General features: G+C 40.3%; 1 protein-coding gene across 1 annotated transcript; it reads right to left on the bottom strand.

Moving 5' to 3' along the window:
- Nucleotides 1-1,399: 1,399 nt before the first annotated feature.
- On the bottom strand, nt 1,400-14,267 carry LOC142662631 (galactoside alpha-(1,2)-fucosyltransferase 2-like). Its single transcript, XM_075840842.1, has 3 exons — nt 13,752-14,267; nt 3,664-3,775; nt 1,400-2,433 (listed from the first exon to the last, which is right to left on the bottom strand). Exons 1-3 carry the CDS (start codon nt 14,265-14,267, stop codon nt 1,400-1,402), a joined length of 1,662 nt encoding a protein of 553 aa, XP_075696957.1.
- Nucleotides 14,268-15,197: the final 930 nt, after the last annotated feature.

The following is a 15,197-nucleotide window of genomic DNA, read 5'->3' as shown; positions in this document are numbered from 1 at the left end:
AAATATTTAACTAAAAAAAAAAATACATGTTTTGCTGGCAACACATTCCCTTTAATATAAGTCTATCCCCTGATGTTCATGGGTGTGGGTCTATTTAAAATCCCCAGTGGAGATATTATTCCCAGTAATCTTGAGAGTCGGATATGATTAGATGGTGAGTGTAGCTACAATTGACAATACATCTGGTTGTCTATTCAACGTATGGTAGGCTTTGAATTTGGGGGTCACATAAATGTGAGTTATTTTCCTCTGGATCCATGCTATCTGCTGCGTCTATTGGATGCTGCACTGCTCATGGATCTATTTTGCAGCTCCTCCTTTTCTGCTACATATTCTATTTAAATATTACATCTATATTTGGGAGACTAGTGCCGTAGCTCGCATACGCGCAGAACGGCTGGAACGCAAGTGCTGCTTGTGCGCATGTGTGCACATGCAGTAGTGATCCTCCTGTCATATGCGTTCCACTTGACCGAACTACCGGATGGACGCCATCTTTGAGCATGCGCAGTAGGTGCGTGCGGGACGCTGTATATATATATATATATATATATATATATATATATATATATATAAAGAGAAAACTTGCAGCACTCCAATATGAAAAAAATGGTGGTTTATTCAGTCAAACGCAAAGCGACGTTTCTGTCCTACAATAGGACCTTTATCAAGCATAGTGACACATCAAATACTGCAAACATATATAGGGCAAATACCATTTGCATAATTAATCTAATTAAAATACAAATCTGGGAGTCCACTCTTCATCTATACAGAACATGGTACTTGTCCACATGTTTCATCATAAGCATTGTTATTATTGCATACACATGACATTTTATCAAGAATATCTAATGGGTTATTTGTGAATCAACAAATAAGAACTAGACCCTAGTGACCAGTGATTGCTCCGAAGTCAAATCAAAATGGGGTTGTCTTTTGCTTGACATTTTAGTCCCATTATTTTATCAGAGCATGGGCCAACCCTGTATGGGCCACATTTAATTGAAAAAAATAAATGAAATAAAATTGTGACTTCTCATAAGATTTTTTTTGATTACAAAAAATATTCTTGAATTTATTTTTCATTTTCTTTTTATGGAATCTAAAATCTGTGTGCAATATATTCTTAGAAACAATCTTGGGATAAATGTTAAAAAAGTAAGTTTTTCTTAGGTAAATTATTACTTAGATTTTGTTTCGGGCAACCAAATATTTTTCTATAATAGAAGTGGTAGATAGACGTGATTTTTGGAGAATTGGACAAGAACTAAAACATTTTAACAGCATAACCCTATAATATAGTCATAGAAAAAGTTAGTTTAGTGACACCGTGAAAGTTTCTTCCTAACAATCATTGTCCTCAAGGCCTTTTCCAGAGCACCATTTGAGCAATTATTCAGGATCTTTTGTTAAGAAGTGGTGAGAGGTCCGCTGGAATTCCAATCCATTCTGGAAGATAAGCAGCTTCATATTTAAAAAGTTTAAGGAAAGGGGAATCGGGTAATGTGTAGTTTGTTAAATAGATAGTTTCCCCTCCTACCAAGTAAGAAATCCAAATACCAAACGTCCCCATGCTCATGATAGTGTGGTTACAGTGTGCAAGCAAGGCAAAATCCCGACCAGGCGAGCTCTCCTGGCCATCTCCAGCAAAGTGGACATCACTAAGTGAATTGTTTATATTCTCTTTACACCAATCCATACCATTACTGGAGACCACAAAAAGAGGGTTTTCATACTTTTGTCTGAAGTAGTCCATGGCTTTTTGCAAATAACCTTTATCAGCAAGAACTGCTTTTATGTCTGGCATGATATGCACATAGTCACCTCTCCGGACGTGAATCCCGACAAAGGTGACGTTCTTCTTGTCTCCTCTAACCTTCTCAAGATAAGCGTTAGACTCTTCTCTGACAAAATCGTGGAAAGTAAATTCATGAAGTATCTCATCCTTTATATGGTGGTAGAAAGTAAATGAACAAGGGAAACCATCAAGGCTGACATAGTCACCTTCAATGTGTCTGTACTCGTCCGACATCCAGTCGTGAAGTTTATAATGTCTCCATTGGATGCGATTAATGGTCTCTTGGTGAAGCACAGGTAATTTAATTTTAAAGATCTTTGACAGTTTTGTATGCATCTCTGGCAAAATGTAAGCTTGATGACCATTTATCTTGGAAAGGGCATAAAGCGTTGCATACTGGCCCATTAAGTTGCCCATACGTCCTAAGGCATTGATAGTCCAAACACCCGTCAGTTGTTTGGGTTTGCTTAATACCAGCTCCAATTCTTTTTCAACAGCTTTTTGTTCTTTTATCGTGGTGGTCATGAACATATTAGCATCCGGCTTGGCGTGATAAATGTAGGAGATCCACAAAATAACAAGGATAAGCAGAATTACACCAATGTAGCAGAGAAAACGTTTGGAAATCCCACCTATGGATAAAATGGAAAAAGATTATAAGTAAGTACATAGTGGTGTAGTCAAAGATGTCATAAAAATGTGTACGTGGCTATGGGAGTAGGGGTTATATTTGGAAATAAATAACCCCAATTTAATTATCTTCTTCATATTTCTTTCTAAAGACGTCCATGGGTTTCTAAATGTAGTATTGGTCAGCAACCACCCCTAGTAGAATGTCAATCTATGAAGGGGTTATGGGTGTGGGGAAAAAACCCTAATTTAACAAACTTAAATAAAACATTATAGGGCGTGGTTTAGAAAAACCTTTAATACGCTATTAGGGTAGAAACACACAGGGTGAATACGCTGCGTAAAAGCACACAGCGTATCCGTTCTGTAAATTGTGGTGTAGTTTTTTGGGTGGAATGTTCACTGTGGAAATCCTACAAGGATGAAAAAAAATAATTCTTACCGCCCGGACGTTGTTATAGCAACGATCCCCTCTATTCTGAGCGCAGCCCGGCCTCCTGGAATGACGCTGTAGTCCATCTGACCGCTGCAGCCTTTGATTGCCTGCAGCAATCACATGGGATGAAACGTTATCCCAGGAGGCGCTCAGTACAGAGGATACCGTTGCTATGACTATAGCCGGGAGTAAGTATAAGCTTTTAAATAAAAAAAGCTATTTTTTCTTCTTATTTGCGATTTTTGCGGTGGAATTGCAGTGTTTCCACCACAAAAGTCGCAACACATGACTCTTTGTGGGGGGTTTTACCTCCTCATTAAATTCAATGCGGAATACCTTTAACTGAAGAGCAGTGGAAAATATCTGAGAAACTGTTCATAAATTGTCCCTTGGTGCAGTATTTTAATCCGCTGCATGTCAATACATGCTGCCGATTAAAATACTGCACCGCGGGTCAATTTATGAACGGTTTCTCTGATTTTTTCAGCTGTGTGTGGATGAGATTTGTTCAAACTTCATCCACACTGCTGCTACTGTACTAAGCTGCACAATGAAATCAGTTGTGAAAAATCCGCAGTGTATCCGCTGTGTGTGTTTCTAACCCTAGGAAACTTTGAATTAATTGAAAGGGGTCTCCCATTCAGTACCCTTATCTAGTAGCCAGAGAGTTTCTACTAAATGTGTCTCTCACACTGGAGGATCTGGTGCATTACATGGACAGCCAATTGATTTCAATAGGCACTGTGTAATGCTTCATTTCCCCTGAAGGGGCAGTGCATGAAAATTGATCACTTACTGCTGAGTTTCTTCACAGAAAACTGTTTATTGCTCGGGTTCTCAGCAGCAAAATACTCTGTAATCAACTTTTTAGTGGGTGATCCATCTAACAAAAAGGGATTATTCTTATCCTTGATGGTAATACAAAATTTAGTGAATTACACAGCTACTGAATATCTGCCACTGTCTATTTAGCAAGTGAGTATTATGTGATTGGCTCTCATTCAACTCAAGTATGGTCTTTCACCAAGTATGATAAAAATGTGAAGTGCCATAGGGTCTTCATTCTCCAAAAGGGACTATGGATCACTTGAGAGTGATAAAACATAACATAGCAATATAGAGCTCTGTAAACTCGGCGTTATTTTAATTATCTTTGAAACTTCTGCAAACAATCAGCCTCTAATATTACAATGGTTTAACAAGGTCGGGAAAATATAATTAATAAGAGAAAAAACACGTCCTCATATCATGACACAACCGTATACAACCTTTCAGTGCTCATTAATAGCTAGATATTTGCTACATTGAGAGAAGCTAGATTAAAAGATAGACAGATAGACACTAGATATATAGAATTAACAAATAAAATGTCCATAAGGTCATAATAAAATAATCTCTGGGATATTTTCTTTTAAGATCTTTGGCATGCCACACACAGATAAAGCAGATGTCCCTCTGCTACAATAAGCATAGAATCATTACATACAATATTACATGTGTGGCTGCTCTTACTATTCATTGGTCTCATGCCTTCATTTCTTTAAATATAACAATATCCATTAAAATTAATTTAAAGAGATTACTATAAGCAGAAATACAAAATTGAAACGTGCAGATAAGGACCATAAAGGTAAAATCTATTGATGGAGGGGCACACTGATATTCCACAGCAGCTCTATAAAACATTACCTCCCTACTATACAAAAGATGGACAAACCTCCTGCCACAACTTGAGGCTGTTTTTTTTCAGGAATATGGCACAGGTAAAACCTAAAGACAACCTTCATTAGAGCGGCTGTGACATCATCGGTCCGCCTTCTGTGAAATAACCAATTCACGCAGGACATGTTGGCATAATAAAACCATACCCCCCAAAGTTTTCACACCTCACAAAAATGAACAACCAATGTGGCACGCGAAGCACATCATGGCAATTATTATCCTTTTAAGCCACGCCTCTAAACCCGCACTTACACACCCAGTTCAGCCCACACATATTCATGCTCCCATAGCGCCTCCCCATAGTATAATTCCCCCATAAAACCCCACACACAGTATAAAGCTCCTATAGCTGACCCCCACACAGTATAATGCTCCATAGTGCTTGCCACATAGTATAATACCAAATAGCTGCACCTACACAGTATAATGCCCCCATAGATGCACCCATAGAGTACAATGCCAACACAAATTCCCCCATACATTATAATGCCCCATAGCGGCCCCCACAGAGCAAAATGCCCCCATGGATGCCCACATACGGCACAGTGCCCATACAGATGCCCATAGAGTATAATACCCCTATAGCTGCCCCATATAGTATAATGCCAACATACAGTATAATGCCACCACAGATGCCCCACTACAGTATAATGCCCCCATAGTTGCCTCAATACAGTGTGGTGCCCCCATAGCTGCCTCTAAACAGTATAATGCCCCCATAGCTGCCCATACAGTATAATGCCCCCACAGCTACCCCATACAGTATAGTGCCCCTAAATCTGCCCCATACAGTATAATGCCCCCTTTGCTGCCACCATACAGTATAACGTCTCCTTAGCTGCCACCATACAGTATAACGTCTCCTTAGCAGCCACCATACAGTATAATGCCCCATAGCTGCCTTCATACAGTCCAGTATAATGCCCCCTTAGCTGCACCTAGTGCCAGTGCCCACATATAAAGTGGCAGTACCCATGTAGATAGTGCCACAGTGTCCTCTGTAGATTATTTCCATATATTCCTACAATGCCCATGTAGATAGTGCCACAACCCCCTTGAAGATAGCGCCAACCACCTGTAGATAACGCTACCCCCGTCTATAGCATCATTGGGGCTTCATCTAGAAGCAGAAGCCACAGCCAGATAATTGGTCACTCTGTGGCAGGGTCCACTCCAGTAGGAGCCCCTGACGTCACTGTAAATATATAAACAATGACATCAGGGATTCCCTCTAGGAGTGCAATTCCCGGCCAAAATGTTATCAAAGCTGTAGCAGGGGATTCCACTCCAGGAGCAGCCCCTAATTCATGCTCCATATTTGAACAGTGACATCAGGGGTTCCCTCTAGGAGAGGAATCCCCGGCCAAAGCATCAACAACGCTCTGGCAGGCGATTCCGCTCGAGGAGTAGACCCTGATGCCACTGTCCATATATGGATAGTGACACCCGGGGCTTCTTCAGGAACGGAAAACCTGTACAGAGTGTTGGGAATGCTTTTCCAGGGGATTCTGCTCCAATATGGACAGTGACATCAAGGGCTTTCCCAAGACAGGATGCCCCCGGCCAGAGAGCTGGCGTTTCTCTGGCCGGGGACTCTATAGTTGAAAGCCCGACATCACTGTCCATATATGGACAGCAAATTGAAGGGCTTCCTCGGGTTCAGCACTTAAAGTAGCGCTGCGCCCCGGGGAATACTCGGATAGTGGAGATGCTCCCACTGCTCCTCCGCTCTTTACTAATGCTGGAGCAGGGAGCTGACGTATCATTCAACTGTATCTGCGTCCTGAGGAAGCAAATACAGTTGACACTGGGACATACCACCGGCCGCCCTGGACAGTGGGACACCGCTCAGATTCTGGGACTGTCCCGCTGAATCCAGGACGGTTGGGAGGTATGATAAAACTATAGATCTTCCTGGCATATTTAACAGAGCATTTTTCCTTTAGAATGCCAAGCTGCTGTCAGGAAAGGATCGTGAACTGCATAAGAGACTGTTACATGGAAAACGTTCAATATTTGGGCACCTTTCGGTGATATGTGTAACCTTTAATTTGGGAATCATGAGAGGCCAAGATTGCAGGGGTATGAAGTCATAATTTGATGGAAGAAGAGAAATGTGTGCATTTAAGTAGTGAGTGTTCATGTGTGTCTGCCTGTAGGTAGTGAGTGTGAATGCCTGTGTGTAATGAGTGTGTTTGTGAGTGCATGTCAGTAGCAAGTGTGTATTTGTGCGTGCCTGTAAGTAGTTCATGTATTGTGAGTTTCTGTTCCTCTGTGTTGTGATTTTGTGTGTGTTCATGCCTGTATATACTGAACATGTGTACGTGTATGTATGTACAGTGCGTAGTTAATGTAAAAACTCATGTTTGTTTGACTGTATGTGGTAAGAATGTGTTCATGTCTGTGAGTAGTGAGAACGTATATGTGCTGGTCAAGCTAAGCCCTCCAACCCTTATTGGAAAGATAAATAAATAAGATAAAATAATACAAAGTAATAATTATACTCCCTTCTCTGCCCCTCTTTTCTTCTCCCCACCGGGTCCCCTCATCCCTCCAGCACTGCTCATATAACGTACTGTTGCCGGCACATGTTTGTGAAAATGTGATAGCGAGAAGGACCGACAGCTCGACGAAGCTACTGGTTTAGCGAAACGTGCGTCAAGGTGTTGTTCCTCCTTGCTATCACGTATACACAAACATGTCCCAGGGTAAGTTCTTGGTTTTCCTATTTCATCTGGCCTTCTTTTTGATTGCATAGGCCATTTGTTGGATTTGTTAGCGGACTTCATATTGAGTATTTCCTTTGGGAGCCATACCATGTTCTTCCATTATAATATTTATACAGCATATGGTTAATCAACCCATAACCACCTGTTTATATTCTAGTCTTATACTCAGGACATTCTTTAGGCTTTTTTTGTGTCATATTGGCATTTACATTGTTACATTTTTTGACATACTGTATGCCTATTATTTTATATTACACCTTGTCTGTATGAGCCACAGTTTGTGTATACTGATTGCATGGAGGGGCTTTCTGTGTTTTTGGGATTTGTTATCTTATGTCCTCCTTTTTGTCCAATATTTTAACTGATTGTTTTATTGTCATTTATTGTTCAAATTATATTTGCTAATACATCTTTGATATAATATTTTTAAAATATTCTCTCAGCATTTGTAGTTCTTATGGTCTATTATAAGTTTTTTGCATTTGAAAGGGAGCCCCTTTACCCTCTTGTTGAGGTTATGTCCATAGGTTCTATATTCTTATACCTGTGTTGTCTGAAGTTCTTGCTGCTCCATTTCCTTTGTGTGGCGGTTCTCATCCTAAATCACCATCTATGCATGCCTATAGGTAATGAGTGTATATGTCTATGTGTAGTGACTGTGTATGTATACATAGCATGTACATAGTAAGTGTGCATGTGTGAATGAGTGTATGTAGTAAGTGTTCACATCTGTATGTAGTGAGTGTACATACATGTGTTTGAGTGTAAACTATAGCAGTTTTATTTGGGCATTGGTGGTATTATTCCATTGTCATATGACCTGCATTTACCCGAGATGTTGTAATGTATGATACAATGACAGCATTCAAAAAGGACTAGACTTTTCTATTATGACATATAGCATTGTGGGTTATAATGAATCTAATAATAATTGATGTGTAATTAATCTCAGTAGGTTAAACTTGATAGACCTGTTTCTTTTTTCAACCTAAGTAACTATGTACTGTGGAATGTTTTATTTTTCCCTGTGGTGGCACGTCTGAAGTTGTGATCGGTGGGGACTGAGAACCCCACCGATCGCTAAAACAAAGCAGCAGAATGTCTGAGTGTGTAAACCACTCGCTCGGCATTACGAGGAAAGGAGCACAGTGCCCACCCGAGCGCTTCTGTCACTTTGTTTTAGGGATCGGTGGGGGTCCACTGCTCGGACCCCCACCGATCAAAACTTCTGACATGTCAAAATTCTTTGAAAAATTGAGGTATACTTTAAATACTTGCTGATGAGTTCCCCCAAAAATTACAGCTGATTGCTGGAGGTCCCGGCAGGAGGAAATCCTGGGATCGGCTGATTGTTGGGGACCCTCTAATACAAAGAGGTTGTAAGAAACAAGAACCCCTTCAATAAGGCAATCTCAATAAAGAGGAATATTAGTGAACTGCTGGTTATGCAATTCCCCTAAATAACAGTGTGGGTTTTGCTGGGACTCACCTAAGGTAAACCTATGCTTCAAGAACATACTGTACTTGATATAACAGTTGTTTGCATACATCTTATATACCGTTTAATAGAAATATCTAGATTTTAGCTCTTGCACTTATGCAAAATAATAAGATTAAAATAATAAAAAACCTATAATAGGCTCCATGATGTTTATTAAAATTGTTTCAAATATCTTTTTATTATACATTTTTGTATATTTAGTTGGATTTCTTTGTGTTTGAAAACTCAGCTCTTCCAATCTATAGATTTGGGTCACCTCTTTCCGTCAACACAATTGGACACAATTGCCTAAGAATAAGTTCATGATTATAAAAATTGCACCTCGCTTATTTGACAGAGGTAAGAGTCCTTTTGTCGATTGTGAATTTGTAAATGCTCAGTAATGATTTCCATCGTTTCTCTAGTGCGTATGCACAGTTAGTGGGTGCAGCTCCCTAGGCCGTAGAGTCTGAGGGGGCCCAAAGTCCCTCTGCTATATAAAAAGTCAGCATTACTATGAATGGCATGAAATGGTTGAAGAGCCCTTTTATAGAGCTTGTTTAAGGGTCCTTTGCTTAGCAGAGCTGACTTTATCATTTAAAGAGGCTCTGTCACCAGATTTTGCAACCCCTATCTGCTATTGCAGCAGATTGGCGCTGCAATGTAGATTACAGTAACGTTTTTATTTTTAAAAAACGAGCATTTTTGGCCAAGTTATGACCATTTTTGTATTTATGCAAATGAGGCTTGCAAAAGTACATCTGGGCGTGTTGAAAAGTAAAAGTACAACTGGGCGTGTATTAGGTGCGTACATCGGGGCGTGTTTACTACTTTTACTAGCTGGGCTTTCTGACGAGAAGTATCATCCACTTCTCTTCAGAACGCCCAGCTTCTGGCAGTGCAGACACAGCCGTGTTCTCGAGAGATCACGCTGTGTCATCACTCACAGGTCCTGCATCGTGTCAGACGAGCGAGGACACATCGGCACCAGAGGCTACAGATGATTCTGCAGCAGCATCGGCGTTTGCAGGTAAATCGATGTAGCTACTTACCTGCAAACGCTGATGCTGCTGCAGAATCAACTGTAGCCTCTGGTGCCGATGTGGCCGACACGATGCAGGACCTGTGAGTGACGTCACAGATCTGCACTGCCAGAAGCTGGGCGTTCTGAAGAGAAGTGGATGATACTTCTCATCAGAAAGCCCAGCTAGTAAAAGAAGTAAAAACGCCCCGATGTACGCACTTAATACACGCCCAGTTGTACTTTTACTTTTCAACACGCCCAGTTGTACTTTTGCAAGCCTCATTTGCATAAATACAAAAATGGCCATAACTTGGCCAAAAATGCTCGTTTTTTAAAAATAAAAACGTTACTGTAATCTACATTGCAGCGCCGATCTGCTGCAATAGCAGATAGGGGTTGCAAAATCTGGTGACAGAGCCTCTTTAAGAGGGCTGTCCGCTTGAACAAATCCCTTTTTGTTAGAAGTGTCCACTTACAATAAGCTGATCACAGGGTGTTTTGCTGCTGGGTCCCCCAGTGATCAGCTGTATTTTGTAGGGGAGCCCAGCAGCGTTAAATTTTCCTGCAGCGCCACCACAGGGTAAATGAAGCATTACACATCTTATTAAAATCAATGGGTCCTGTGTAATGTATAGACATGCTGGGTCCTCCAGAGCGACAGACTCTCTTTGTAGCCACTCTCTGCTCTGGCATATCGATGAGGATCCTGAACGGGGGTTCCCCCCTTTTTTATCTCAGAAATCCCTATTAGGGTATTTGAAAATGGGTTCCCTAAACCAGACAAGCCATTTATCTGTTTGTTCTAGTAGCATGATGACTTTCTATGTACTCATTTATGTTTATCCTGGCCGATTTTGCTTTTGTTAGTATAAAAAAAAAAAACTGGATCAGAAACATAAAACTAGTGGATTAAAAAAATATTTACATAATATGATGGACACCCTCCAGTCCTATATAAAAACAACTCAGCTCTGACTCATCTGTTTCTAATGTATGATCCTAAGCGTCATGATTATCGTTACATCTGTACAGAGATGTGACTAAATATCTTCCTGTATGGAATTGTGACTAAATACATTCTTGCAACGCTTCTGGAAATCTATAAGAAGAAAGTAATAGTACATGGGCTGATGGCAGGAGATGTGTGAGCTTACCTGTTACCGCACGTTGATTCATTTTTGCCTTTAGTTCTTTTGTCTCCTCTAATGTTATGACATTCACAAAGTATGAGTAGAGCACCTGCACCGCAGTCACCTGTCACCTTCCCAGTAACAATACAGAGTGTAAACTCAGCAGACTTAGGTGACCTGACCATGAGATGCAGTTACTGTGGGTGTGGTGAATATTCCCTGCTTTATTTAAAGTCCAGGAAATCGAGTACTGGCTTCAATGTAAGCATGAAAAAGAGGAATGAGTTAGGAAAATGCAAAAGGCTTAAAGGGGGTTTCCCAAAATCATAAATTATCACCTATCCACAGGATAGGTCATAATTTTCTGATTGCTGGGTCCTCCCCACTGGAACCCTCACCGATCGTGAGAACAGTGATTCCGAACCCCCTGTTACTCCTATTTGCTCAACAGCATTGAGGAGGACATTGAATATTGAGCATGCGCCCGCTGCTTTATTCATTGTGTGTGGGAATGACAGAAACAGCCGAATGTTACACTCGGCTGTTTCCATCATTCTCATAGACTGTGAATGGAGCAGCGGGCGCATGATTGACCGCTGCTCCAGTCAAGCTTCTACTCACTGTGGGAGGAGCAGTAAGGAGGGACGGGGTGTTCGGGACCCCATTCTCACGATCGGTGGGGCTCTCAGCTATCAAAAAATTATCACCTTGTCTGTGGATAGGTGATCATTTATGATTTGGGGAAACCACCTTAAAGCCTACTGCATTTTCCTAACTCATTCCTCTTTTTCAACCTTTAAGACTAGTCCTATGAAAAGATTAATTGAGGACAGGGGAAGCCCTGATGAGCTTACACATTACATAACTGAGAGCGTATGTACATGATCTAAACCCCATGGTAAATGCATGGGCTGCCGCTATGTGGCTGGCCACCTTGTACAGTGGAGCAACTAATGTAGTTGTTTTGAGGCCCATGAGGGGGATTATTTCATTCACCCACACTCTGGGCTATGTGATGTGTGTGAATGTGTGTGTGTATATATATATATACCAGTAGAAAAAACGGCAGCACTCTATTTCAACGTACAGATTCCAGTAATGAAGGGTGCCAGCTGATAGTCCCGATCCAAAGACCATACGCATATCCAAGAAGAAAATTCAGCAGCACTCCAATGATCAAGGTGAAAAAAAAGTTACATTTATTGTGCCAACATGGCAATGCAACGTTTCCGTCCCACCTTGGGACCTTTCTCAAGCATAGTGATACATACATATTCAGTGGTTTATATAGTGTGTATCCAATCAGTATCGTCAATCTCATTAAAATAATGAGGTTGATATATACATCTCAAAACAACGTGATACAAACAGTGAAAGAGTATCGAAGTGACATAAATCGATACATATAGTGAAAACAATAAGTTGATGTTAAAAGCAACATAAAACATACATTTTTCATGCAAGAAAACACATAATTCCATAAATCACAATATTCACCAGCTGGGTGAAAATCGGAGACTGCACGACCACTTAGCCAATCAGAGAGGTATTATTGTTAGACGTATGACACCTGTCATTCACAGCCCGTATCTGTCCGGCTCCAATGCGCATGCGTCGGATCAGTCCGGACCGGATATGACGTCTCGCTTTAGTAACTAGGATACCGATCGTTAGTAAACAGAGTCCTCTCAGCATTCAGTTATACGTGGTCGATCAGTATATCCCGGAGATGACATATCGCTCCGAGAGTTGAACATATCGATCGCCAAAAACGATTGTATACAATATAAATAGGAAATATAAATCAAATAAGAAAATTGCTCATCCTGTCTTTACACAGCACCTAAAGGGTAAATATACCCAAATGTAATGCCTGCATGGAAATAGGCAGTTTACCGCACATCATAATTAGAATGTCAAAAGCTTATTCATGGTAATATATAAGTAAATAAACCAGTAGAGTCCACACGAGGACGACGGCATCCCGATCACATTCTGTGTACGGCGGTCTCCGTCATTCATGTTCGTGGAAAGAAACGCACACAACATCGTGTACGCGGTCCCAACCATATCGCCTATAACTCGTGTAGCGGACTCACGGTGTTTTGAAATAATAAAAATAAAAAGAAAGGAGAGATGTGACGTAAATACAACTCAGCCATGGAAAAAAAGAAGAAACTAATAAGATATCAAATATGCTGAGTAACAGACACATTGAGCAAGAGAACAATTCAACCATCTTTCCATCACAAATATAGCTTATATTGGTTTATCGTAATATCAATAAAGATGATCTGAAGTGGTCCTGCAGTCCCATGTTTATCTATAATAGAAGAATTTTTTGTTAAAAATATGTCAAAGGTTCATGTATCACACATTTTTTATTTAAAGACGAGGACAGAACCAGAAGTCAAAACACAACGGAAGGTAACAATCTCAGGGAGCAACTCTGGATACATTAAATTCAACGTTAAGACCATTAGGTCGCAAAGAATTCAATAGGAAAATCCATTTAAGTTCACATTTGTGTAGTGCCCTATGTCGATCACCACCCTTATAGGATAAAGGAATATGTTCAAGGATCATAAATTTAAGATCCTTTTCCGTATGACCATGATCGGTGAAATGTTTTGCAACAGGTAAGTCACATTTCTTTTTTCTTATTGAGTACCGATGGTTATTCAACCTCGTTTTAAAATCACATGTAGTTTCTCCTACATACAGTAAGTGGCAGGGGCATCAAAGCACATAAATAACCCAGTCTGTATCACAGGTTACATGATGTTTAATCTTAAATACCTTATGTGTCACAGGATGATCAAAAGTGTTCTCCCTCTGCATAAGATTGCAATTAATGCATCTATGGCATGGGAAATTTCCTGGTCTTAAAGACTTTAACAACGCTTGTGTCCCTTTTAGCTGTTGTTCACCAACTCTGGTTTTGACAAGATTATCACGTAGATTCTTAGATCTACGATAGGACATTAAAGGCGGGTTGTTTAATTCACAGATATGGTTATAGCTGTTTTTGATGATAGGCCAATGTCTATTCAAAATGCTGGAGACACTGCCACTTAACGCATTATATGTGGATATAAATGGTATCCGTTTACTTTTAATGTGTTTACACAGCTTAGTCAATGTTTCCTTCGGAATACTCTTAATCTTCATTTTGTGAGTATATAATAAATGTTTAGGGTATCCCCTTTGTGCAAAATTAGAGATCATGAGGTCTAAGGACGTGTCTAAATCATTCGGATCATCCACAATCCGTTTTGCTCTCATCATCTGACTAAATGGCAAAGACTGTATCATGTTCTTAGGATGACAACTCTCAAATTGTAAAAGGGTATTACGATCTGTGTCTTTCGTATATAACCTAGTAGTCAGGACATTGTCCCTCAGTATTACATTGACATCCAAAAATTGTACCATCTCATTGGAATAGGTCATAGTAAACCGGATATTGTGATCAATCTGATTAAGGAACTGATGAAAAGACTCCAAGTTCGTTACAGTATCAGTCCAGATGAGGAAGACATCGTCTATGTATCTCCACCACCCCAGTACATGAGTGAAGTGGTGGGACACATAGACGCATGTCTCCTCCATCATGTCCATGAAAATATTGGCGTAGGTAGGGGCCATGTTAGACCCCATAGCCGTCCCTTTTAATTGAATGTAAAATTTCTCATCGAACATGAAGTAATTATTGGTCAAAATAAGTTCTAGGAGAGACATAATGAATTCCCTGCATGGGATATCATAATCAGAATCCATAAGTATCCGTCTCACTGCCTCAATCCCTCTATCATGTCCTATAGAGGTATAGAGGGAGACAACATCGAAAGACACCAACAGGGCTCCTGCTGGGGGTCTTGTCTGTTTTATTTTCTGCAGGAAATCTGTGGTATCCCTAATATAGGACTTAGTACCTGTTGCAAATTGTCTCAATGCCTTGTCAACAAAAATCGAGATATTATTTAAAAGGGAACCCCTGCCGGATACAATCGGGCGACCTGGCGGATTCACTAATCCCTTGTGAATCTTGGGAAGTAAATAAAGACAAGGAGTATTTGGATGATCTATAAGCAAAAAGGTATATAACGCAGAATCGATAATACCCTCATCAAATGCTGATGTCAAGAAATTTTTAATCTTCTTCTCAATATCACATCTGGGGTCAGTTTTTAACAGTTTGTAAATCTCTGTGTCACTCAATTGTCTATGAGCTTCTGACATATA

This window comes from Rhinoderma darwinii, chromosome 10 (genome assembly GCF_050947455.1).
Source record: "Rhinoderma darwinii isolate aRhiDar2 chromosome 10, aRhiDar2.hap1, whole genome shotgun sequence".
Lineage (NCBI taxonomy): Eukaryota > Metazoa > Chordata > Amphibia > Anura > Rhinodermatidae > Rhinoderma > Rhinoderma darwinii.
This window is presented reverse-complemented; position numbering and strand designations above follow the sequence as displayed.

Excerpts from the sequence above, each read along its gene's own strand:
- LOC142662631 (XM_075840842.1), bottom strand. The coding sequence starts at position 14,267 with ATGATACAGTCTTTGCCATTTAGTCAGATGATGAGAGCAAAACGGATT. Across the intron at positions 3,776-13,751 it reads ATCATCCTGTGACACATAAG|GATAAGAATAATCCCTTTTT; the intron begins GTATTTAAGATT and ends ATTACCATCAAG. Across the intron at positions 2,434-3,663 it reads TTCTGTGAAGAAACTCAGCA|GTGGGATTTCCAAACGTTTT; the intron begins GTAAGTGATCAA and ends TTTTATCCATAG.